General features: G+C 34.7%; 1 protein-coding gene across 3 annotated transcripts; it reads right to left on the bottom strand.

Annotated features, from left to right (window-relative positions):
• Positions 1-372: 372 nt before the first annotated feature.
• Positions 373-24,048, bottom strand: LOC139977293 (fibroblast growth factor receptor 4-like). Of its 3 annotated transcripts, none has more exons than XM_071986577.1 (13): positions 23,855-24,048; positions 22,893-23,207; positions 9,432-9,548; positions 7,449-7,485; positions 6,674-6,729; positions 5,816-5,959; positions 5,175-5,285; positions 4,218-4,417; positions 3,518-3,637; positions 3,038-3,149; positions 2,495-2,591; positions 1,985-2,078; positions 373-1,151 (listed from the first exon to the last, which is right to left on the bottom strand). In XM_071986577.1, the coding sequence occupies exons 2-13, from the start codon at positions 23,026-23,028 to the stop codon at positions 1,029-1,031; spliced, it is 1,347 nt and encodes a 448-aa protein (XP_071842678.1). In that variant the 5' UTR covers positions 23,029-23,207; positions 23,855-24,048; the 3' UTR covers positions 373-1,028. The 3 variants fall into 3 exon arrangements, with proteins under 3 accessions (XP_071842678.1, XP_071842680.1, XP_071842679.1); XM_071986579.1 differs by lacking the exons at positions 22,893-23,207; positions 23,855-24,048 and adding exons at positions 10,531-10,607; positions 14,137-14,155; XM_071986578.1 differs by lacking the exons at positions 22,893-23,207; positions 23,855-24,048 and adding an exon at positions 10,531-10,793.
• Between the last annotated feature and the right edge of the window lie 162 nt (positions 24,049-24,210).

Genomic DNA, 24,210 nt, shown 5'->3' on the forward strand with positions numbered 1-24,210 from the left:
ATATACAAGCATACACATTTAGATTAACTTTATAATGCATGTAGTAAACAGCTATTTGACAATGCTCGGTAAATCAGCCCAAAATGAAAAGGAAAGTTAAGGAACAAATCTGTATGACTCCACTCGTTTCTGAACATTTTGTTAACCAGACACATTCAACTTTGTAAATTATTCAAGATAGTAAACTGAATAGATTTCAAAGACTAACGATGATCTCATAATTTGAAATGAAACTGGAAAGAAAAACAATGTTTCAAATTAATTCAAAGAAACGAAATCGAAGATTGTAAACGTTATGACGCTCCATTTGTAAACCAATGTTATCAAATAGAATATAGTCTTCATATGTCTATAGGAAAGACGCATATGTTATTGCTTTAAACTAGGCTATACGCAAAGCCTTCTAAGAATGAGTTGTACTTCTACCCAGTATGTACTTAATATAACTTCAACAAGAGTGTAGATAAGGCGCCTTCATAACAAAGATTGTAAAGCTCATATATATTTGAATATTCGGGTGATATGCATATGACATATTTTTTGTTCGATTATCTGTATATCTGTAAACAAGGACTTACACTTTTCATTTAAATGAAAGAAAGCTTTTATTTTCTCTTTGCCTAACTGAGTTTGTATAACTAAGTAATTATAATCGAAATAAAACAATCAGTTCATTTATTGAAGTAATTGCCGTTAAGGTGCAGTCGTGTTTTGATATCAGAAACACTTAATAAAGTTAAGGTAAATAAATGTATTTGTCAAATATTGTTAAGAGAAAACGTTATAGAGATTGAAAGCTTAACATAAAAACTTCATGAATGTGTGTTTTTTCTTTCATATTTCTATGATTATACATTCTTTCATAACTAACATTTCACAATACGTTTAGCAACATTGCGGGAAAACAGTCTTCATACTTCTTTCGCAAATCTTTAATTTAGTATATGAACTTGTTTAAAACTATTGATGCGAATGTAAAATTTCTGAAACGGATTCATTATTTAGTATCCATGTTTGAAAGTAATTTTTCAACCGTAAATAACGCCGTCTTCATGAACATCTATGTTTAATCGGTCCAGCTTGTCGTAGTCCTCACCACTGTCGATAGAATAATATCTATAATTCCCATCGTCTATATTGGCAATATTTTCCTTTTAGAAGATAAACAACGACACAAAAATGGATTAATCATTCTGTTAAAATTAGTGGTAGTCAAGTGACGAACAATTAGAACTGTTTTTGTGAATTGAAAAATATTTTGACAATTCCTGTGAGTTTCAATCCTCCAGTTCATTGATTTTAAATGTGTAACTTAAGGGCTAGCCCAATCGAATTTGTAAGATATTGATTATGCAAGAAAAATGGTGAAGAACATGATTAAAGCATATATCGATATCGACATGATAATTTTATAAATTAATCATCTTCATCTTTACAGTCTTGTTTAACTTGGAAACCCCCCGAATTGCTGTACAATTCTGAATTAAAATCGGGTGATTTTTTTTCATTCAATAACCGAAATATTTTGATTGTTAATAGTGAGCGGTGAACATCGCATTGACTTTTTTTTAGCCAACATTGATTTCAATATACTTGCGCAGAGCAAAATATCGTCTGTTTCTAAAAACAGACACAAGGTAATTGAAGCAAACAGGTATTACCTGCTACAATTTATGCAAAATTAATTAGTAAAGTGTGACTCTTGTGGCTCAAATCACATTCGGCACCCGCCAAAAAAAAAGACAATAATGCTATAAGGAAAAGACCCAGGAGAATTACTTAATTTCTTTTCTACCTGTAATGCAAATTTAAATTTATACAGAAACTCATCCACATTTAAATTATCATTTCGTAACTTTTCCTGTAAAATGTTGTATTTGATGTGAAAGATAAGAAGTTCAATGGATGCTTTAGCAAAAGTTGATATCCAAAGAAAATATCTTTTTTTTTCGAGAAAAACGGAAAAAAAATTGGTGAGACTTACCTTTTCTAAAAATATCTTTAAATCGTCTATTATTTTGTTAGAGGTTGGGCGTTTTTCCACATCCTTTTCCCACGCGGACATAATTATACCGTAACTGTTGGTAGAAACGAATGGTTCTGGTATCGATATAAAGATATCTGCACAGGTACACCGTTAAATCCCCCACCCTCTCCTCTAAAGTACACTCATCTGCATATATGTTCAACAGAGGTAACCAATAACAACCCAGCAAGCCCCAAATTAGAAAATGCCCTTCTGAATATTCACTAAGAATAAACGCTGGAGACAAGTCTTAGTATACCCTGCTTAAAACTCGTCCTCTGCTCATACACGGTCAACAGTGACCTCGTTAATTGTTAAACTTCTTTGGAAGGTTGAGATATTGACACAACTGTATACAACAAACTGCTAATAGTCAGTTGTTGATTATTTTACTATATAACATCACTAAGGTATGTATCTATTATACACATCCCATTCATTTACAATTCCATTCAAACAGTAACTTACATTGATCCAGGACAATAAGTTGGCCGATTTAGCTGGACACGTTGTCTCAATTTAGTTTCAATTTGGTCCTTTGTCTTGCCTTTATACGGTTCCTCACCTACAAGGAAAAAACATATGTACGTAAATACACACAAACACGCATATATGTATATATATGTATATATTTATAGATATCTATATATGTGTATATATTCCAAGTATCTCTTTCGAGATCCGGATTTCGGATTCACAAGTAATTTTGTATTGGTTGGCATTATGATTGAGTAGGACAAAGAATATCACTAAAAACAGGAGAAGCATTGTTTCATACAAGTCACAAAGCCATTGGTGGAATAACCACCAATGCCGTAGAGTGCAACAGCTCGCACAAAAGTGGCGGCTGAAACACTGTACGCACTTTCAAAAGTGGCCTGCTGCCACCCTCAATGTACATACGCCTACGATATTGCTCTCCTCAATGTTTTTACGCCTACGATCTTGTAATGTGCAAACGACACATGCATAGCTTTACATTACCAATGACAATTAGTTATATATACATACCAAAGGAGAACAGCTCCCACAGAAATATGCCGATAGACCACACGTCACCTTCGAAACCATAGATTCCGAGAAAAACGGATTCCGGTGAAAGCCATGCAATTGGTGCATTTGGCTGCAAAATGTATAAGTTGTTTACAGGCAAGTAGGTATCATTGATTTAAAAGATTAAACGATTGAAAAAAAAAAAACATTTTAAATGTGACTTTGATCATTCTTGCGTTTCATTGTTTAATTAGTTAATTTGTTTGATTCACTAACGAGACTGAACTATATACAGTGTAAGTACATATTTACACGAATTACACTTTTCACGAAGTTTATCATTTTATGATAAAAAAAGTTAGATATGATACAAGTTATCAAGCTAAGACACCATACGTTTAACGTTTTTCTTCAACAAAAGGTTAATGACGCACATACCTAATATTAATTTATAGATCTGATTAATACAACTCAAATTTGAAGGAATAGAAAACTTACCAACGGTAAAAGGTTTGAAACAATCTCTATGGCTTCCGTTTCTGGCCAGAAGTCAAACAGTTTAGAGCAGTTATTTTCTCCTAGTAGTATCTTTCTAGCCCCCAACGCTGGATGGAGAAACTGTTCGAGACACAGGTAAACCAATTGATCAGTGTTTAATGGTATGCCGATCGCCTATAGACGTGAACTGAACCTTTGCTGCTATATACTAATGATTGGTATGCTAGGTGTAAAACTCCTGACTATGAGCGTTGATGAGTTAATGAGGAAACATGTGATGCCAAGATAGTGTTGGATTATATTGTATAGCACATGAGACGCGTTCTGGCTGACAATTACCTCAAATGCAATTTGATATGTATATGATATGTATTTATTTTCAAAAATAAACTATTATGTCGATATCGGTTTACATTATACTAAGTCTGTTATACTTTTAATAGGGTAATTGATTTTACATACAATTATTGCAACAAAAAAAATAATAAAAAAATAAAATAAAAGTCATTACGGTTAACTTACGTAGACCTTTCTCAATTGCAACAAGGGAATTGCAATTGTCTCATTTGCAGTAATAAAATGATTTTATATTATATACATCTGTTAGAGAGAGTCAGAGGTACCCAATCACGTGTAAGTTATACATACGCATGATCATGGAAGAATAACAGATCAACGCTATACACACATGTTAACGTACCTTGCGTTTGTGCAAGAAATTCATTGCACTTGTTACTTCATAGGCAAACCTCATCAATTCTTTGTAGTTAGCTGGCTGTGTTATTTTCTGCTGTTTTCTTGATGATTTGGAATTGGAGGTCGAAGCTTGCTTATTTATCTTCTGAAGGTAATTTCTCAAATTTCCTCCTTCCACGTACGCATGAAAAGTGTAACTAGGTACTGTACGAAACCAAAATAAGCAACCGATTAGTTAAAGGTTATAAATATTCTAGTAGATAAATTACTTGGCATGGGGGCTCTTCTATCTCGATAGTTGCTTCTTCTCGGTTGCTATAAGTATAGGGTACTTCTAGACAACATGTGACCATGTGCATATTTGCTTTCTGTTAAATATGAACACCAATCATTTGTATTGCCTTTTACATTAGGCAACGAACGAGTAGGGTTTATTTTATAAGTGAGTTAATTCAATTGAATATAATTTCTCAGCAAATATCGATTCTTTGTACCACTAAGTATTCGAATAATACTTTATAGTTTAAGGGAGAAAATTTACTACATATCTCTTGCAGATATACATTTGTCTATAAGTTTCCAACGGAGTATCCATTATGTTAAAAAAAGTGTCGAGAGGTTGTTCATATTAATGATGAATAACCAGAAAATACAAACAACACCTCATAAAAGTGTTTATATATATTTTTATATATAGATATATAAGTATAAATATATATATATTGGAAACAATTTGAAACAAGTAAAATTTGAAACCAATTTTAAGCCTCCAATTGTTTAACAGTGCGAACATGGCTGGACTATGCTTTTTAGCTAGCGTGAACGTCTACATTAAATTCTAAAAGAAAAGAAGAAAAAAACATGGAATAACTGCTATTTAATTCTACTTACAATGTTTTAGGTTATTTAAAAACAAAACACTTTCAAAACATGACTAATTTTAGGTTTAATATCCACTTACTTTTGTCAATGGAAACTCCTAGTAACTCTACCACATTCCTGTGAGATGGCAGCGAGGCCAATTTCTTGGCAGCAACGACAAATCGATGAGCCCGCTTTACATCCGCACGTGCTAACATTTTCAAAGAGGAAACTGAGTGAATATTTGTTTTCATTGAAGTGTTATTATTGCTGGTCCTATATCAAGTTCTCATTTAACATAACAACTTGTCACTCTTTATCGCAGATAAGACAATTAACTGTTCGAGCTGAAGCAATTATAATTTATAAAGGTAATGAAATGTACAAAACATGATGAAAGCATGCCATTTTGATTATCTAAGATGTGCAACGTTTCACCACATTTTGTATATTATGTTATGCAAAACTTCAACTTTATATTTTCTTTCTTCTTAACATCAATAAACGATATTTCCACATCAACGTGTTTTAGGAATAGCAGAATACACAATAGCATCACAATATTCATTTTAACTTTGCTCTGATTATATTTGCAGAACTAATAATATATTAAATAAACGAGAAACGGAAACGATTTGAAAATTGTTTAAGAAAATTAAGGATGAAAATGTTATAAACATCTTAGGTTCTAATACGAATGTTATTAATTTAAGTAACATAATGTAGTTTTATGAAAACTACCTGAAACTTTTCTAGCAATAACTGTCCTTCTTCCTCCTTTGGTTGCATATACTGCTTTAAAGTATTCAATTTCGCCATCACTCTGTAGTTGCGATGATATTGAATAATTGTTAGGAATCTCGCTTGGTCTATGTGGTAACCTTCCTGTAAGTGAATGAGAAATTTCAAGTCATATTTGACAAAAACATATAAATTTTAATCCCATTCATGATCATAATTTTATCACTTTAAATCGTGTCGGCTATCAGTTGGAAAACCAGTTGTGGATTCCCAACTGAAAGCCGGCAATTTGCGGTGGCTCACAACCAATCTGTAAAGTTCACCAATGTAACCAATCAGAGGCTAGTAAATTTGCATGCGACTTGTAAGAAACCCGTACATTTACAGCACACAGTCGTAGAAGATGAAAATCAATGTGCACGGGTAGGGTGAGGGTAGGAAGGAGGGAGGAGGGTCAGTTGCAAACACATGGGTCCTTACTACATCAAGGAGTAGGCCGCTACGGTCGATTTGAGTCGGATCGTGATCAGTCGGGCTCTAACCGATTACCCAAGTCGACTGTTGACGTCACAATGGTCGAATGAAACAGGTCGTATGTCGTTGGCAGTTTGCTGCCGTCGTCTGTATACATTCAGCAAGCATTTGTCACCATCAACTTATACTTACAATGTGTTCACATGCATAGGGATTTGGATTGCATCATTCTGCAAAACATTGCCGCACATAATAAGATCATTAACATCATGATCATATCACGTATGACGTAAGGTTTTTGATGTGATGTGTCACGCGTTCATGTCCTGATTCAATTAAAACAACGAAAGTACAAACAAGTACAAACATAATTGAATGACATACGGATCTGTCGTTCTATAGCACTGGCTCCTCTCCGTATAGAACGTCTGAATTCCACTCTAAAATTTAAAAAAATATGTGTTACTGAGGTAGAAATTGTGAAGAAATTTGGATCTCATATTTATACCATGACGTATGATATCCATCAATGGTCCAGTCGTAAGTTAGGTTACATAAGCAAATAATTTTATATATTAACGTTAATCCAGTTTTGCAGCCTTTTATTTAAATTGAAAGCATAACTTTGTCAAACTTGACCCTAACCCTAATAAGCATTATCAATATATTAGTTTAAACATAACGCTGTAAAAGATAAAGAACGATGTTCTACTATAAAGAGACTGACATAATTGTGTAAGCCTGCAGTAAATCCACCTCCTCCGACAAAAAATGTAAACATTTTCTGTCGGGTTTTATACCATACAGAAGCAATCTTGGTCACTTTGCTAGTTTAACGACGCTGTTAACATAAACTCTTTTAAAAGTAACAAAAGTAAATGCAAAAAGACAAGGTAAAACTGTTTGATATTTTTTATTAATTGCATGGTGTCACAAGTGTAGTCAAAAGAAAGTTTCATCGTCATCTCTGAAACCAACGGAAATAGCGTAGTCAGTGTAACACAATCTTCCGTAATTTTCTGTCTGAGTGTTGTATTAAAAAGACCATGTCTCCTCATTAAAAAAGACATTTACTCTAGATCACTTGTAAAAGTAAAGCAAAACACGACCAATTTGTTCTTTTAGAATAAGATATTTTTCTTTCAAGTTTACACAATACCTTGTCACAAGTGGATCCCAGTTCCTGCTTTCTTGTCCTAAAAAATTAATAATCGAGAGGTTACTATTTTAACTTAAAGTGATGCGAACAAATATGTGCGTTAACAGCTTATGTATTTTAAAAGCGACCTCCTTTGTACAATGAAATCATGTCCCTAGCATAGCTATTGATACACATGCCCCATATCAATCTATCTATAATATTTAACAATTTTCGGTTAGTCTTATTTATAGGTTACATGGAATATTTACACAGAGCAGTGTACCTGTGTCTAGCCGTTGACGTTCTGCTTATAGTGCTTAATTTTAGTTTCAAATCAAAGTTAATCATTAAAAGCTAACTATTCTATTTTTGATTGATGGTTTAATTGATGACAAAGTACCGATACTTGGTCGATGAAACTGAAAGAAAGCAGGATCCACAACACAAAGTTAATCGGCAACCGACATAATCCAATATGTAGTTCCTTAAGGCGTTGCCATGATGCATAGTGTTCCATAATGACCTCATCTAAATCTCGCTGAGGTCACTAACGAGATACCCTTAAAGAACCAGGTCAACTTTCTTTTGTTTTCTAAACCCTGAAAACGGAACATTCCCTGGTTATTTACCACCAGATACCCCAACAACGATGAAGACGTTGCGAGAAACAATATATATATATATATATATATATATATATATATATATATATATATATATATATATATATATATATATATATATATATATATATATATATATATATATAGGCCCTTTCAATAACGTGAGAACATTCTTCCTGGAGTTAACAAGTTAAGTTTTCTTCAAAGTAGAGGAAACTTATATGTTTTCCATTAATTTAGCATCTTTAGAATTCCCTACAGTGTTGCAAGAAAGATTATATTTAACTTCGGAGGGCTTTATTACTGTTGTGGACGATTTTTCAAATTCATGTAGTCAATATGATTTTTACATGAATAATCTGAGATGTAGACAGCCATTGCATACTTCATCTCTTATATTACCGCAGTGTCGCATACTGTCAGATTAAGTTCTACAAGTCTTACCTTAAATCACTTTTATCTATCTCAAGCAAAAATCATGGCAATTATTCCATTGTATTGTGAATATATTCAAATTTGCCCTTAGAGAACGGTATACCAAAGCAGACTGACGTTTTACTTTCAGAAACTCCGTAACTTCCATTAACTATTGCTAATATTTCCAAGCATCACCATCTAAACATCATTTACCCTCGTTTCCTTTCGTTTATTTTTTTCTAGAACATTAAGTTTGTACAAGTGCACAAAATAACTACAATAATATTAACTACACTGAAGTAGAGGGAATAGAATTTTTAAAAACACAGGGGCTTCTCAAAGAGTTTCACCCCCCCCCCCAAAAAAAAAAAAAATCAAAATCAGAAATACATACTAGCAACATTGAACAGAGGAATTAAAGGGAAAGTAAACAAAGCAAACAAAACTAATATATAAATACCTATCCCGATTTCTAGACCCCAGCTACCCTCACAAACCATTACCCCGGTCACCCCGCCTCACACTAATACACATAGCTTCTCACATTGAAATTGTGACGTGACTTTAAACACTGCTTATTAACTAAAGAAAAAAATGTTACATTACAGGTATAGCTTTAAATGTGGGCAAACTGTGAACGTTGTTCACACCACCCGTCGTGTTCTAACACCCGATACACACATAGAACACAGTTACTACTGTAACTGTGTACCGCAGTAAGAACTGGATCGTGCTATAAATTGGTAGCATGTGCTATTAGGATTACAGTAAGAACTGAGGATATGTGTAATTCCAACAAATCCAGTTGTTGTCAGCATGATCTAGTATTTACTGTGGTACAAAACTTTAAGATTGACAGTAGTTACTGTAATCTCTGTGTGAATCGGCTGGTTCTGAGGACGGAAAGAACATTGTTTTCCGGTTTCATTTGATATTAGTAACAAACAATCAAACCACTTACGACATCTTGAGATCGTACAGAGACAGGCACAGACGACGATGATGGCGACAACAGAGAGAATTGGAAGAACAACTAGCAATAAAAAATCTGTCTCTGGTTCGGAGGGAGGCGGTGTATCTGAAACAGAGACTCATTGATGTTTGTATCAAGAATTTTAAGCATAAATATGATCATTTTATAACGACTGTTATAATTCATAGCGATTATTTTGTTCCCGTGCTGGTCGCTGATAAAAACAATAAGTATCTCTTGTTCACCATTTCGGTTGACAATATTGACATCATGTGAAATGAACCATTCAAAGGATTCAATCTTTAATATGTACAATAACTTCACTCTGGAAGAGACATATCTAAAGTTCCAGATTGATTTTGTCATTTGAAAAGTAAACCTGTCATTTAAAAATGTCTTACTTCAACGGTTAATGATGTGAGTACACAAACCATTAGATGAAATAAATCTCTTATATTCGAAGCACCTTCCCTCTGGAAGAGCAGCATATCAATTTTCAGATTGATGTTATAATCCGAAAAGTAAACATTTCAGTTCAAAATGATTCACTTCAAATGTTCATTAAATGTGATTATACGGAAAAATGTCGGATGAAGAATTCTCAACATTAAAGCTCACAATTAAGCAGAATATAGTGAACAAAAAAAAGTTACATGTCTCTCAGTCACCTTTTGTTTCTTTGTCAACGACGAACGGATTTGGAACATGTATTTTTTTCTCTTTAACGTTCCTTCGGGCCGGTGTCGATTATGCTCATCTGCTAACGTATTCATGTACATTAAGTTATATAATAAGAAGAACTGCCTTACTTTTTTTTTTGAATATCTGATTTTTACGATCGACACATTACCTACGAATGTAGACATTAAACCCAGTGAGTACTTGCCAAAGATTTTACTTTACATGTATTCCAAAAGTGTCCAATTAGTGTCTAAATGTGTTACATAACAACATTACACTACTCAGGTGAAAATGATAACAAATCAGTATGGTACAATACAATGTGTGCTTAATGAAATTAGAAACATTCACGTCGTATATACGTCGATAAAGCTTAGACTGAATAATTGAATTTAAAATAGTTTACCTGCCACAACGTCATGGAGAAATAAGATAAAAGCTGTCCAGGTTAGTACCTTCATTATTTATACAATGTATTTCTATCTGCAGAAAAAAAGCGCTTATCACCGAGTTACTGTGTAAATCATAGTCCTCACACTGTTGCGTTTGTATAAATCAATGTAGGAGTAATATGATTCAAAGGCCTTTAAGAAATTATTGATGAATACGATGTCAAAAGCGAATTGAGTTTCAATATGTAACGATATACAGTAGGTGTAACTTCTTGCTCTTCCTTATATGTCATTCTGCTTTGTCATTTTACATAATACACACGTTTGATCTATATACACGTTTATGAATTATAGGAATGTTTCGTGCTAGCAAAGTGAAAGTTATCATGGATCATATAGTATCAACCCTAAAAATGTCGGGTCATGCTAAGCAGGCAATGTAATAATGCTGATTAATTAATCATCCTGAACCATATATAATGTCAATATTTTCTTAGCATCTAATATTAGCAGCATATCCGTCTTATTATTTGAATTACATTCAGAGAACGTTATTAACTTATCAGCATAGTTATAGATTATGACAATGCAGGCATTAAGGCCTTGTGCTTACGAGATAAATATATCTGATGAAACATTTTTATTGTGTGTCTTTAGTTCATGGGTTGGTGATATATTCTAGAAGCTTATAGCAGTGAGATATACTGCAGGTTTCTTCCTTTCACCTGTCATCTCTTTGCGCTCATTGGATAAGTAAGTATTGATAATTTAGTCATGCGATGGTTATTAATCATTACATTTTTAATGCACACATGCATCAGCGACGTAGCCAGGAATTTGAAAGGGGGGAGCACTTTTTGCGATTGATATGGATTTTCAAAGTTGTAGGCACGACTATCTGAGCGGAGCGCCACCATGGGTTGGCGCGGAGCGTACAAGAAAATTTTTGGTTTTACAAACCCCCCAGATGGCCGGAAACGGCCCTTCCCGAATGTTCATTCTGGTTCCCTGGCCTCTTGCTAACTTGAGACACCTCATTCAATATCACTTTTAAACCCAAAAAACAAACGAGTTAAAATAGTACGTAATTCAATAATACATAATGTATTAAAATTAGCAAGGTACACAAGGGCGGCGGAAGCACTTTTAATCTGGGGGGGGGGGGGGGCACCGACGTCAAAGGGCACTTTGCAGATATTCGATTGGACTGATGCAGCCTGATATTTAGTACCCTTTATAAATCTTATTGTATTATCTTATTTGCGTATACACATCACTCCATCAACGCCCCCCCCCCCCCCCCCCCCGTCTTAGTAGTCTTACTTTTTAACTTCTGATACTTGTAGATACAAAGATAGGCCAGAAATGTCTTTGATACAACCATAGCCAGTAATTTTCTTTGATACAACTGTAGCTAGTAAATGTTTATCGAAAAGGCTGTTTTGGAACTTGGAACGCCGATCGTGACAACAACAGGCAACAAAGTGCTGCAGCTCTATACATATAAAGTCTGTTAATCAACGATAGGCTTATTTGACTGTGGAATGTTCTCAACTGAAATTTTATCTGCGTAAACGGGTTCTTAAGTAGATGTTAAGAAACTGACAAGATCGTATCCTAGTCTTTTTCGGCGGGTAGAGTATTGAATGAAACGGCACGCGATATGAATGACAGCCTAGATGACAGAAGAATAGGTCACCTAATTTAGCCATAATCTTGCTACGTTCATTTCAATAGTTTTTCCTGTCTAGGCTCTTAAACTCGTCCAGCAAGCTTATGGATTTTGAATTATGGGTGTTTTAATAAAAAAGATAACTTGGCCAAAAAAAGTGTAGGCCCGGGCCTACAGTGCTACATACTGGCTACGCCCCTGATAGTTCTAAATTAGGATTAGATCTCTTACTGAAATATCGCTGACCTAATAAGGTGATCAAGAGTACAAGTTTTATGTAGAAAAAGGGCACATTTTTAACCTGAGGAAAAGTGGGGGGGGCACTTGCCCCCTGTGCCCCCGGTTCCGCCGCCCTTGAAGGTACATGTACAGAGTAGTCTTACTTTTCAACTTCTGATACTTGTGGATACAAAGATAGTCCAGAAATGTCTTTGATACAACTGTATAGCTAGTAAATGTTTAAGTTAGCCTAATAAGAGAAGGCGAGAGCTATCCGACGATTGCCATCTGATGAAAATTTCTCAAGTGTTTTCTCAACTGAAATATTATCTGCGTAAACGGGTTCTTAACTACATGTTAAAAAACTGACAAGATCGGATCCTATAGTCTTTTTCGGCGGGTAGAGTGTTGAATGAAACTATCGTGCTACATACTGGTTACGCCCTGATCATATGATATCATTATCAGCAGATTTTGTTTCCTGTTTAAATTCTTTTACATGTTCTTTTACATAATATATCAGAAAGACAAAGATAGTGCTCTTTTACAAGTTTTCCAGTAGGATGATTCTTGTTTATTGTCCAATGTCTGGACTTTAATACATTTGACGAACTTAACTGATGGACAATATAAACTTTCATATTTTGTAATACAGCCAGATATGCAGTGGCCTAAAAACAAATATCGTTATCGCAGTGTATTAGCAGTGTAATAATTATTTATAGGAAGTGCGTATCACGTACGATTGCTAGTTTAGCTTCATAACATGCTGTTCGTGCAACAACTTAGGACGACTCATTGAACGAACGTTGTCGACGTTGTTGTGCATACAGTTCGTGACATTCCATAGAGTGCGGTTAGGTAGGCAATATGTATTTTATTACGCAGTGGCCAACTGTAGGCTTGTAATTGGCTATAAGCTAAATTTAGCTAATTGCATCTGCCAAAGTAAGTAAGTAGTTGAATCAGTAGGCGTGAATGTTACTACGATTACAATCGAGTTAACGGAGCTGACGAGTATTCAAGATCAAAAGAGCACTGGCAAAATACCATGCTAAAAAAACGACAGTTTAAAAAAAAAATCGACACTGAAAGGGGGGAGCTATCGCTCCCCCTGCTCCCCCCTGGCTACGTCCCTGACATGCATTCAAAAGAAAGCAACGTTTCATGAAATTCCTCTCAAGTGACATCATGAAAAGTTCAAATTCAACTTGTAGGTCTAGTACGACGCTCATAAATATGGGCAAAACACAGATTTACAGTCCCATAGATTATTCCGTCACATAGCTCATAATCTGTAAGGATATCTCCAAAAAATATGATTGTCTGACATAAGTTGACAAATTATGAGCATGACAATAAGGAAGATTGTTAAATCTGCAGTTTGGGCAAACATAATACAAACATTAAAAATATAAAGGAAGTTATTATTTCATAATTCCGTTTTGCAGTCGCCATAACTTCTCTATTACAGTAAATTACTATAAATGCACCTTATTATGTCACGTGACCACGACATCAAACATAAGGGGGGTTGCACAGCTACATCGAATATCCTAGCCATACAAATAATACAACAATAACATGCCTAGCCTGAACTTTTAGCGTGAAGAAATCTTATCAAATAAGACTTTCACGAACTAACTACTTTATCAAATCAGATATAGGACTTAAAATACTGTTAAATATTTCTTATGCCCCAAATCAGGACATAAGCAATAAAATTTACGACACTGGGCCGTCGATTCAACTTTGGGCTGACTGTTGTCAGCGTAGTATCGCCGATATGGAATATTGCCAGTTTAAAACATGAACAGCGCCCTTTGTTAGTGGAAACGATCTGCCGGAGCAAGTGATTCCGCTTCGATAGTCGCAGATATTAGCATTGCAACAAAGTTACGCAAATTTTGTTCTAATAAAGTTAGTGTATTGATTAATAACGACTCCATGAGAACTGTATGCGATGCCTGTTATATTTCTATTTGTCTGTATTTTCTGTTAGAGGTAAGATTCTCTAGCAGGTAACATTTTCCGCAGGTAAAGTCTGATATACTTTAAGCAAACAGCCGTACCATGTATTGAAAACACTGAGACATAGTTTGCTGCACATTGGGACTTGACTATGGAGCTTGACTTGATCGTAAATATGACTACTATCGTGTTCCCATAGTACCGTTGCATCTGTACATAGTCTAGTTTCACCAACAACTGCTGGTATCTCAGTATCTCCATGCTGGTCAGCTGTAGTTTTAAATGCCAAATATGAAATCAATAGAAAAGTTTACTCCATGATTTGAGGAGGTGTTTGAAAAGTATGCAAACAAAGCAAAAGATAACATATTCAATAAATCTTTCTAATGTGTTGACATCCCGACTGGTACAAATGATTGATTGTCGAAACAGAATGTTACCTATACTCAGGTACCAACAATTAAAACCTTGTTTTCCAATGTGAATAAAATGCCGTTTATTACAAAATCAAACTGTTCAACATTGACTTTTGTCACCTTGTGGACACATATAATAGACAGCAGTAGGTTTACTGTAATGTTCAGAAATATTAGTCACCTAACATTGAGTACGTTGAGGCTAACACATATAAGAAACAATTCCCACACAAAAAACCGAAACAATAACGTAGGTCTATTAATTTAAGGAGTCAAAAATGGATTAAAAGGGACCATCAATGTCCATTTAACATTGACTTAAGTATCTGAACCATCCCGCTGAAGGAAGAAGCTAGCTCTCCTATTGTTACTAGAAGACAGTTTGAGATTATTCTTTCTTTCACTGACAAGCTTTTGTTTTCTTTATAGCTTTATCAACGTAATGCTATCATTGCTTCTTTTTTTCTTAATTAATTATTACTTACATTAGCTTTGCGTGGCAACTGATATATAAAACCTTCCTTTTCAACGTTAACTTTTATTAACGGGCAGCGCCCGCTATAGATTATACGTGCAATGACTGGTAATGTACTACGGTATTTGTCGGCAGGATATTTTAGAAGGCAGGAAGTATCTATCATAGTAATATCAGACATGTGGCACTGCAACACAACATATATCACGTCATTTAACAAGTTATGTGGAATCAATAAACAACGCCATGCTTCACAATCCCTGCAAGCATTGGCTGTGGTCACATGTGTACCACCTTCTGATCCCCTGCAAATATAGCATGAGTAGAGCTACTATAGAGATGTTGTAAAGTAGAGATAGTATGTTATAAAGGCCGTGGTTTGGCTCTGGGGTCTTGGGAGCCTATAGTACACCTATAGTGGAGTCTGTAATAAAATGTTACTAATAGCCAGAAGTTGAACAAGGGAGGGTGTACAGGCTCTACCCCCCCCCCACCCCCTAAAATTATCAGCTGTATAGCACACTGATAGAGAGCGTTTCGCTTTAATTTTTTTAATTGGCATTATCAACATAAATCACCATCAAATGTGAGTAGAGACCTCTCATGAAATGTAATAGAAAGTTACCTTATGAACTATTAACTTGATTATACTATCATAAAATAATTGTAACAACTGATGTGAAACTAAAATTAATGAGCTAAATCGACATAACTAAAAAACAGTAACATGTTTTATTAATAAAAACCTTCAGTTTCACTTTCAATATTCAGTTTTCTGTGCAATGGCATGTGATAAAGTACAATGTGATAGTGTATAGTACTTTAGGTCTAGTATGGTTAGGTCTAGTAGGATGTATACATATTATATATATAAGATATTTTTAAATGTTAACGTGAAGTGTAACAACACAAAATGTAGTAACCTGTATCAATCAGCGTAACAATGTCTGTTCTGAAAAGTAACAGGAATTAACATAAATACAAGTGGTGTCATCTATTGGGCTAAAAAAAGGTTTCAGAGAGGCTTAACATGGAGCAAGTATTTTAACTGATAATGTAATAACTATCGATAATGTAATACGACTGATAATATAAAAACGCAGAACGTAAAGTTGCGTTGTGATTCTTTGCCGAATAGCCATTTTGTGTCATAACAAGAAACGTGAGATTATCATGAGTAATCATGATTAAAGCAGAAATGGCCAAATATTGATCATATTGATACATATACAGTTATCTTTGTTAATCTATATGATGTAATAAACAAAACGAATTATTTATTAGGCCCAAACGGTCTGGATTGTAGCGGTTTGGGGTTTAGAAATGAATCAGCCGAATCTTACCTGGTTCAAGAAAATCAGCTGAGAGGTGACTACAGTTTTAAGTTACGGTAAGGATTTGCCGTTAACTTGGAGGGAAGGGGTTGGGGCCTGGGGGTGGAATGATGGTATGGATGGTTTAATGAGGAAAGGATTTGCATTCGTTGCCATTATAGGAGAGGTGGTAACTTATGAGCAAATAACGGGGCTACGTTAACATGAGGTTAAGGTCAACAGGTGGCCAGGTCGTAGTCAATGGGAGGCCGCCCGCCCAATAACGGAAACATAGATAGAGAAATATGACAGTTCTCTTCCGCCCCTTCAATCGAATCTTTTACTCCATCCTTTAATCTTTTACTCTGGGGCGGCCCTAGGAATTGGAGAATTTAGACGGCTCGTTGGACTGAGATTTGTTGAATACAGAATCACCATGTTATTCAACGTCATGGTGAGGGCAGCTGTTGCTTGTTTCGCTATCTAACATATCACCCCCCCCCCCCTTTCCTTACATGCGTATAATTGTATAGTGTTCACCAAAAGTGGTTCCCTTGTTGATTTAGGGACCTGGAGTGTCAACCCTGATACTGTACAGCATCAGCTTGATGAAATAATCTTCCAATGGTAGTACACATGTGAATGTATTCCACCTCTCCCAGAATCCTCTCCGTTTCAATTTTTCAACTGGACGTAGAGGTATTCCCACCCCCCCCCCCTAATTTGTTCACACTTTTAACGAAGACACTTTACTAAGAGCATATTTTTCCCAGGTACAAACACAGGTTTCCAAATATGACAAACTACGCCAACACAACAAACCCCCTACGTCTGTTGCTATTTGTCATTGGATACGGCTTAGCCTACGTGGATTTTATGTGAGAGGGTGATTTTAGAGATTTTGTTGGGGATGAAATGTGTTTGATTGAGCATATTTCAATTTTTCTTTATCGCGTCAGAAGTTAGGGACGTTATTTGATATGAAATCATTTCTTAGACTGCATCATATGTTGGCATAAACAGCGGGCCAAACACACCTATCTACTATAGATTGAAACAAAATAGATGGTTCTTGCAAAAGGTTTTATTATCTAAACATATATATAGTTCGCGAAAATAAGTATTTTTAGCCACGGGTATCGTTCGCTGTTCACCTTTATACTCATACTCAACAGCAGTGGACGATGGACATCAAACATATATTATTAGTGAAACTCATCTAAACTAAAGTGAGTTTGCTTGCGTACTGCACCGCCCACCGAATTCTTCGTAGTCAAGTTGGAACGCAGTCTCGAAAACTGGGCAGATGAGTCAAAGAAAAATATACAAATATACAAGTAAAATGTCCGGAACCGTTCCGATATTAAGTTACCGATACGTTCTTCAAGGCAGAACACAATTACCATTCCATGATGCATAAATTCATGATTCCTCACACAAATGTCACTTTCAATAAAAATCACATATAGGAAGTACACACTTGGGCTGTACTGAAGTAAACGATTACAACTCCCGCTGACCAACTACTTTCCGACCTTTGCGTCTTCTCCCAGATAAAAACAAATCAATTCTTTTTCCCGTGCAGCTTGCATAGCTGAGCGCGGTGACCCCTTTTTAGAGTTTTGATGTCGGCCGACGCGCATGAATGCAGGAAGCGGGTTCTTTGTTATTCGGAGAAACTAGTTAAGGGCGCCAAACAAAGTTGGAACTCTGGAGCCTGAGTCGGGGAAATCAAAGTAAGATCAATGCATACCCCGAGCTCAGCATAAAGCTCAATCAAAATAATAACAACTTAACAAATCGAAATCTGCTAGATTTTTCGGCCAAATTTCTGTAACAGTACGGTACTGGCAACATGGAATGCGCGGGCTACTTTGTCGAGATCTTCTATTCACAAACAACAAAATGTCTGATTTGAAAACAACGCAAGACCGCATACGTCAAATCAGTGCTCGAGGATTGATTTAGTGGGTATGGGGAGATTTGAGACGTAACACAAAAGAAAAGTCTTAAGTTTGTTCTGTCAGTGATTGATTTCTTTAGCCGGTATCAATAGTCGGTTACTCTTAAACTGAAGTTAAGTTCCCATGTGGCACCAGAGCTTACCGGAAAATAATATGGAACGTGAAAAGATCATAAGGTTAACATCATGATCATATCATTTATAACAAAAAAGATTTGATTTGATGTTTCACTCGTTTATGACATCATTCAATAAAAGATGAGAGTACAAATAAATTTAAGTATCATAATTGAATGACATGCGGATTTGCCGTTCTATAGCACTGATTCTTCTCCGCAGAGAACTACGGAATTCCACTCTATCAATTTAAATTTAAAGAAATATTTGCTATTGAGGTACAATTTTTAAGAAAATTTGATACCATATTTATGCAAAGACGTATGATAGCCACCAAAGGTCCTGTCGTAGGTTAGGCTAAATAAACGCGTAATAATACATCAACTATTGTTAACAGTGATCGTGTTTTTTATATTGACGTTAATCCAGTGTTACATGCATTTATTAACAGTTAATACATAATTGTTGTCAAACTTGACCCTAACCCTAACAAACATTATCAATGTGTTAGTCTAAACATAACGCTGTAAAAGCGTACTGCTTTAAAAGTACTGACATATCTCGTAAGGGCAGTAAAAACCACTCCATCCAATTTCCGATATCCCAAAAATATTTTTTATCGGTTTTTTTCACATATAAACGCAATCTTAGGAACGACGACAGTAACATAAACTCATTAAAAGGTTACAATAAAAACTGCATAAAGACTAGGTAAACCATGCATAACTTAATAATTTTATGGTGTTAAAAGTGTAGTGAAAGAAAGTTTCATCGTTATCTCTGAAACAACGAGCCAAATAATTAAATCGTCTGCAATATCTGTCATAGAGTTGTGTTACAAGGACTATGTATCCCCATTAAAAAGGCATTTACTCTAGATCACTTATCCAATTAAAGTTAAAACACGACGATGTTGTTCTTTCAGAATTAGATCATTTTCTTTCACGTTTACACAATATCTTGTAACAGGCGGATCCCAGTTCCTGCTTTCTTGTCTAAAAAAATGAATAATCGAGAGGTTATAATTTTACTAAAAGTAATGCGAACAAATAGATACTTATAAAGTTTATTTCTTATAAGGCGACCTTCTTTGTATGATGAAATCGTGTTGAACGTCATGTCTCTATCATAGCTGTTGATACAAAAGCTTCATATCAATCTATCTATAATAATTAACAACTTTCGGTTTGTCTTATTTATTAGTTTCTTGGAATATTTACACAAAGCAGTGTGTAATCGTGTATAGCAGATGACGCTCTGCCTATAGTGCTTAAGTTTAGTTCTAATCAAAGTTAATCATTAAAAGCTAACTATTCTTTTCTTAATTGATGGTTTAACTGATGACAAAGTGCCGATTCTTGGTCGATGAAACTTAAATAAACAGGAATCACAAAAAAGTGTTTATCGACAACCGACATAACCCAATATGTAGTTCCTTACAGCGTTGTCATAATGCAAGGTGTTCCATAATGACCATATCTAAATCTCGCTGAGGTCACTAACGAGATAACCAGATCACCTTTCCTTTGTTTTTTAAACCCTGCAACCGGAACATTCCCATGTTATTTACTACCATATATCCAAGCGATGACAAAGAAATTGCGAGAAACAAAATTCATAGTAGCCCTTTGTTCAATTCAATAACGTGAGAACATTCGTCCTGGTGTTAAGTTTTGTCAAAGTAAAGGAAACTTATAGGTTTTCTTTTAAATTCCTTAACATCTTTAAAAGTCACTACAGTGTTGCACACAAGATTATTATAACTTCGAACAACTTTACTACTTTTGTGTACGTTTTTTCCCCTTCAAATTCATGTAGCTAATATGGCTCTTACAGGAATAATCTTAGACGTAGTCAGCCATTGGATAATTTATCTTCTTATATTACCACAGTGTCGCATACTGTCAGATTAAATTCAACGAGCCTTACATTACATTTCTTTTATCTATCTCAAGCATCAAGCAAAAATCATGGCAAATATTCCATTGCATTGTAATCATATTCAAATTTGATCTTAAAAGAAGAATTTAAATACGTGACGGTGTACCAAATCGGACCGACGTCGAATATGCTCATCTACTTTTTTTTACATATCAAATATACACAATCGACACATTAATGAAAGTAGACCTTAAATCCAGTGAGTACTTACCAAAGATTATACATGATATTCCAAAACTGTCCAATTAATGTCAAAATGTGCTACACTACAGTATTACACTACTCAAGTGAAAATGATAACAAATCAGTATGAGAGATAAGAGTGGAGAGATAAGATATAAGCTGTCCAGGTCCAGCTGAATTATTGATACACTTTTATAATTCATAAGAATTTTCGTGCTAGCAAATTAAAAGTGATGGTTTATAAATTGTCAATCCCAAAATTATCAGAGTCCATGCTAAGCACGTAATATAAAAATGTTGATATATTAATCACCAGAAGCCATATATAATATCAATATTTTCTGAGCATTAATAATAGCATCATCTCCGTCTTATTATATGTGTTAACTTCAAAGAACGTAATCACCATATCGACATACTTATAAATAAGGCCAAAGCATACATCAAGGCCTTGTGCTTACGCGATGAATAAAACTTTAAAATTTTATTTGATGATTTAGTTTGAGATTTGCTCAGACATTCGACAAGTTTGTAGTAGTTTTCTTCCGTTCACGTTTCATCTGTTTTTCTCGTTAGATAAGTACACTTTTATATGTAAGTGATATGATTGTTACAAATCATATAGATCATGTACATGTATAGCTTCTTTGTTAAAGAAATAACTTTCCGGGAGTGTTTTCTGATCATGATGTCACACAAGGTTCAGCTTGACTCAAAAGAAAGCAACTTAGGACATTTCAAACGTTTTTATGAATTCCCTTTCAAATAACATCCTGAAAATTTAAAATTGTAACATTGATCTAAAAAACATAGTACAATATACACTCTCCATAAGAAACCTCAAGGGGAATGATAATCACCGTCAATCAAACAAAACATAAAATAAAAAAGCATTGCTTTAATTTGACAACCTGTACCTTGGTAGCAAATGATGGTATCACAATGACAACAAACTACATAGCTAGCGAAAAAGGGTGGCATGTGAGAAAATAACGAAGATTTTGAGTTATGGTGGTTTCCCTAATCTAAGCTAAACTAATTTCATTTTTTTTTATCAATGTTATACAAAAAAAATGGAACTTGAAACCATTATGTTACGACGTATGATCATACTGAAATGAAAACTGAGCAGTTTCGATAGAATGGTCTTACATTGAAAGTTTTTTTTATGTAAAAAAATATACGTTCTCTTCCAAAATTTCTTTCGCGTTGAACACATGTCAAAACTTAACAATTAATGTTACGTCAATCTGCCCAGAAAATATATTAAGAACACATTCATAACGTTCCCTATATGGAATTAACGTTTCAGACCCTTGCAACTGGCCTCAGCCTACGTATTGCAAGCAATAAAGACAAATAGAAAATAAAATAACACTAATTTACTTATTTTTCCTAAATTAAAATTCATCAACATGATAAATACTTCAACTTGTTAATAGAATAAGCATATTTGCTATGCCTCAACAACTGTATGTTGCTTAATCGTAAACTTTTTCACCTCCGCATACATTACGATGGCTATTGAACATACGTGAAATTTGCAAATGAAGCTAAAACATAGTATATCACTTTTAGAATAGCTAGCATATGTTCAGTACTTTCTTCTCGTACGGAAAGTAAAAAAATACGGTGCTACACTACAGTAAAGAAAATGTTCTATGCTACAAAAAAGGATATTTAGTACTAATATCGAATCCTTCGCTCGTCCTTGAATTACCAGAACGTACAGTATGTTTTTTTTATATTAAATTTATATAAAGTTTAGGAGATGTAACACCGTCAAGTGATCCAGCCAGTATAATCGTAGATATACCTTGCAATAATGCTACCATTTTCCAGTAAGTTAGTCCAATTAGGCACTAATTTATCAACGGCACCATGGAAATTCCATGTCATGCCTGTCATTTTTAAGTTTTACTATTTTCAGTGAAAGGTAAGATTACCATGCCATTAACAAAACTCTTAGTTAAACAAAATAATGGTGGATTTTTGGGGGGCGTTTTGCCGCCATTCATTTTTTTAATTAAATGATGCGTTAGAGAAATAAACCGTATATAATAAGAATCATTGAATTCTGTAGTCAATTGTGAGAATACAACTGACCTTGGACGTTAAGTATTCTACTTGTTTTGGTTTTTCCAGAGACTGGTCCGAAAACAATACAGGTGTATTTCCCAGCGTCTCCGCATGTAACATCTGATATTTTTAACCAAGCAGCCGTACCGTCGTTTGAAAACATTGAGGCATATTTTACATTTAGATTGTTAGTTAACTCTGGAACTCGAGTTGATCGTAAGATAGGACTACCATCGTGTTCTCAAAGTATCGTCACATCTGTAGTGCGGAATGTTAGTACACAGTCTATTCTGGCAGTTCCACCAACAATTGCCGGTATCTCAATGTTGTCTTGTTGGACAGCTAATAGTCATATGCAAAATAAGATATCGATTGAAAAATTACTCTATGATATAACGATATTTGTAAAGTATACAAGCAAAACAAAAGTCAAAATATTTCCAATATATCCTATACTAATGCGCTGCACACCAACACCGTAACTCCCCTGCTGGTATAAACGATCGTTTGCCAAAGCATAATATTAACTATACTCAGGAAGACAAATAAAAACATTGAATCTGTCTTCAAATGTTAAGAAATGTCGTTACTCTTTATAAACACGTATTGTGTTATAAGAATATTTAAGGGCTCTACACTTTATTTTATACCCTGTTGACCTAAATATTTATTGGATTGCTTGGATAGTATTCATGAGACATTGCCTAATTGGTAAACAGACCAATGTCGCATTAAAATAGATGTAAGTTGTGAATAAGGTCGGAATACTCATGCCGATATGTGCAGTTGTCCTACTGATTGGTGGTGATAAATTTAAACATTTAACTTAGCAATGCCCTAATAAATTTCTGAAACATCTAAACGGATAATACTTTCTTTAATAATTTGAAGGACTTAACTTTTAATCTTTTATCAAAACCTTCCTCTACTGACATAACAAAAACACATTTTGTGTCACGTTAACTGTAATGTTCAGAACTATTACTCACCTGGCGAGGAGTACGTTGCGGCCGACATACCCGTCGCAAAAGAAACCAAAAACAATAGTAGGTCCATTCCTTTAAAGAATAAACAATGGATTTAAAGGCACAATCAACGTTTATGCAACACAGATTTAAGTATCTGAACCATCCTGCTTAAGGAAAGAAGCTAGCTCGCCTATTGTTAATATAAAAAAAACTGAGATTATTATATCGTTGACTTGTGAGCTTTCGTTTTCTTGGTAGCTTGATTTAATACAATATTGTTGGTTTTATTAATTATTAGTAAATTAGTTTTGCGTGGCACCTGATATCGTAAAAGCTTTCTTTGCACTTTAAATGTTATTAACGAGCAACGCAGTGGA

Source organism: Apostichopus japonicus, chromosome 12 (assembly GCF_037975245.1).
Source record: "Apostichopus japonicus isolate 1M-3 chromosome 12, ASM3797524v1, whole genome shotgun sequence".
Classification (NCBI taxonomy): domain Eukaryota; kingdom Metazoa; phylum Echinodermata; class Holothuroidea; order Aspidochirotida; family Stichopodidae; genus Apostichopus; species Apostichopus japonicus.

What these genes read in the sequence shown, in the direction of transcription:
- LOC139977293 (XM_071986577.1), bottom strand. Translation starts at nt 23,028, where the DNA reads ATGTTTTCAAACGACGGTACGGCTGCTTGGTTAAAAATATCAGATGTT. An exon ending in ACTTATTGTCCTGGATCAAT is followed by an intron (nt 2,079 to 2,494) that starts GTAAGTTACTGT and finishes TTCTACCAACAG; the next exon opens with TTACGGTATAATTATGTCCG. An exon ending in TAAAGATATTTTTAGAAAAG is followed by an intron (nt 1,152 to 1,984) that starts GTAAGTCTCACC and finishes ATCTTCTAAAAG; the next exon opens with GAAAATATTGCCAATATAGA.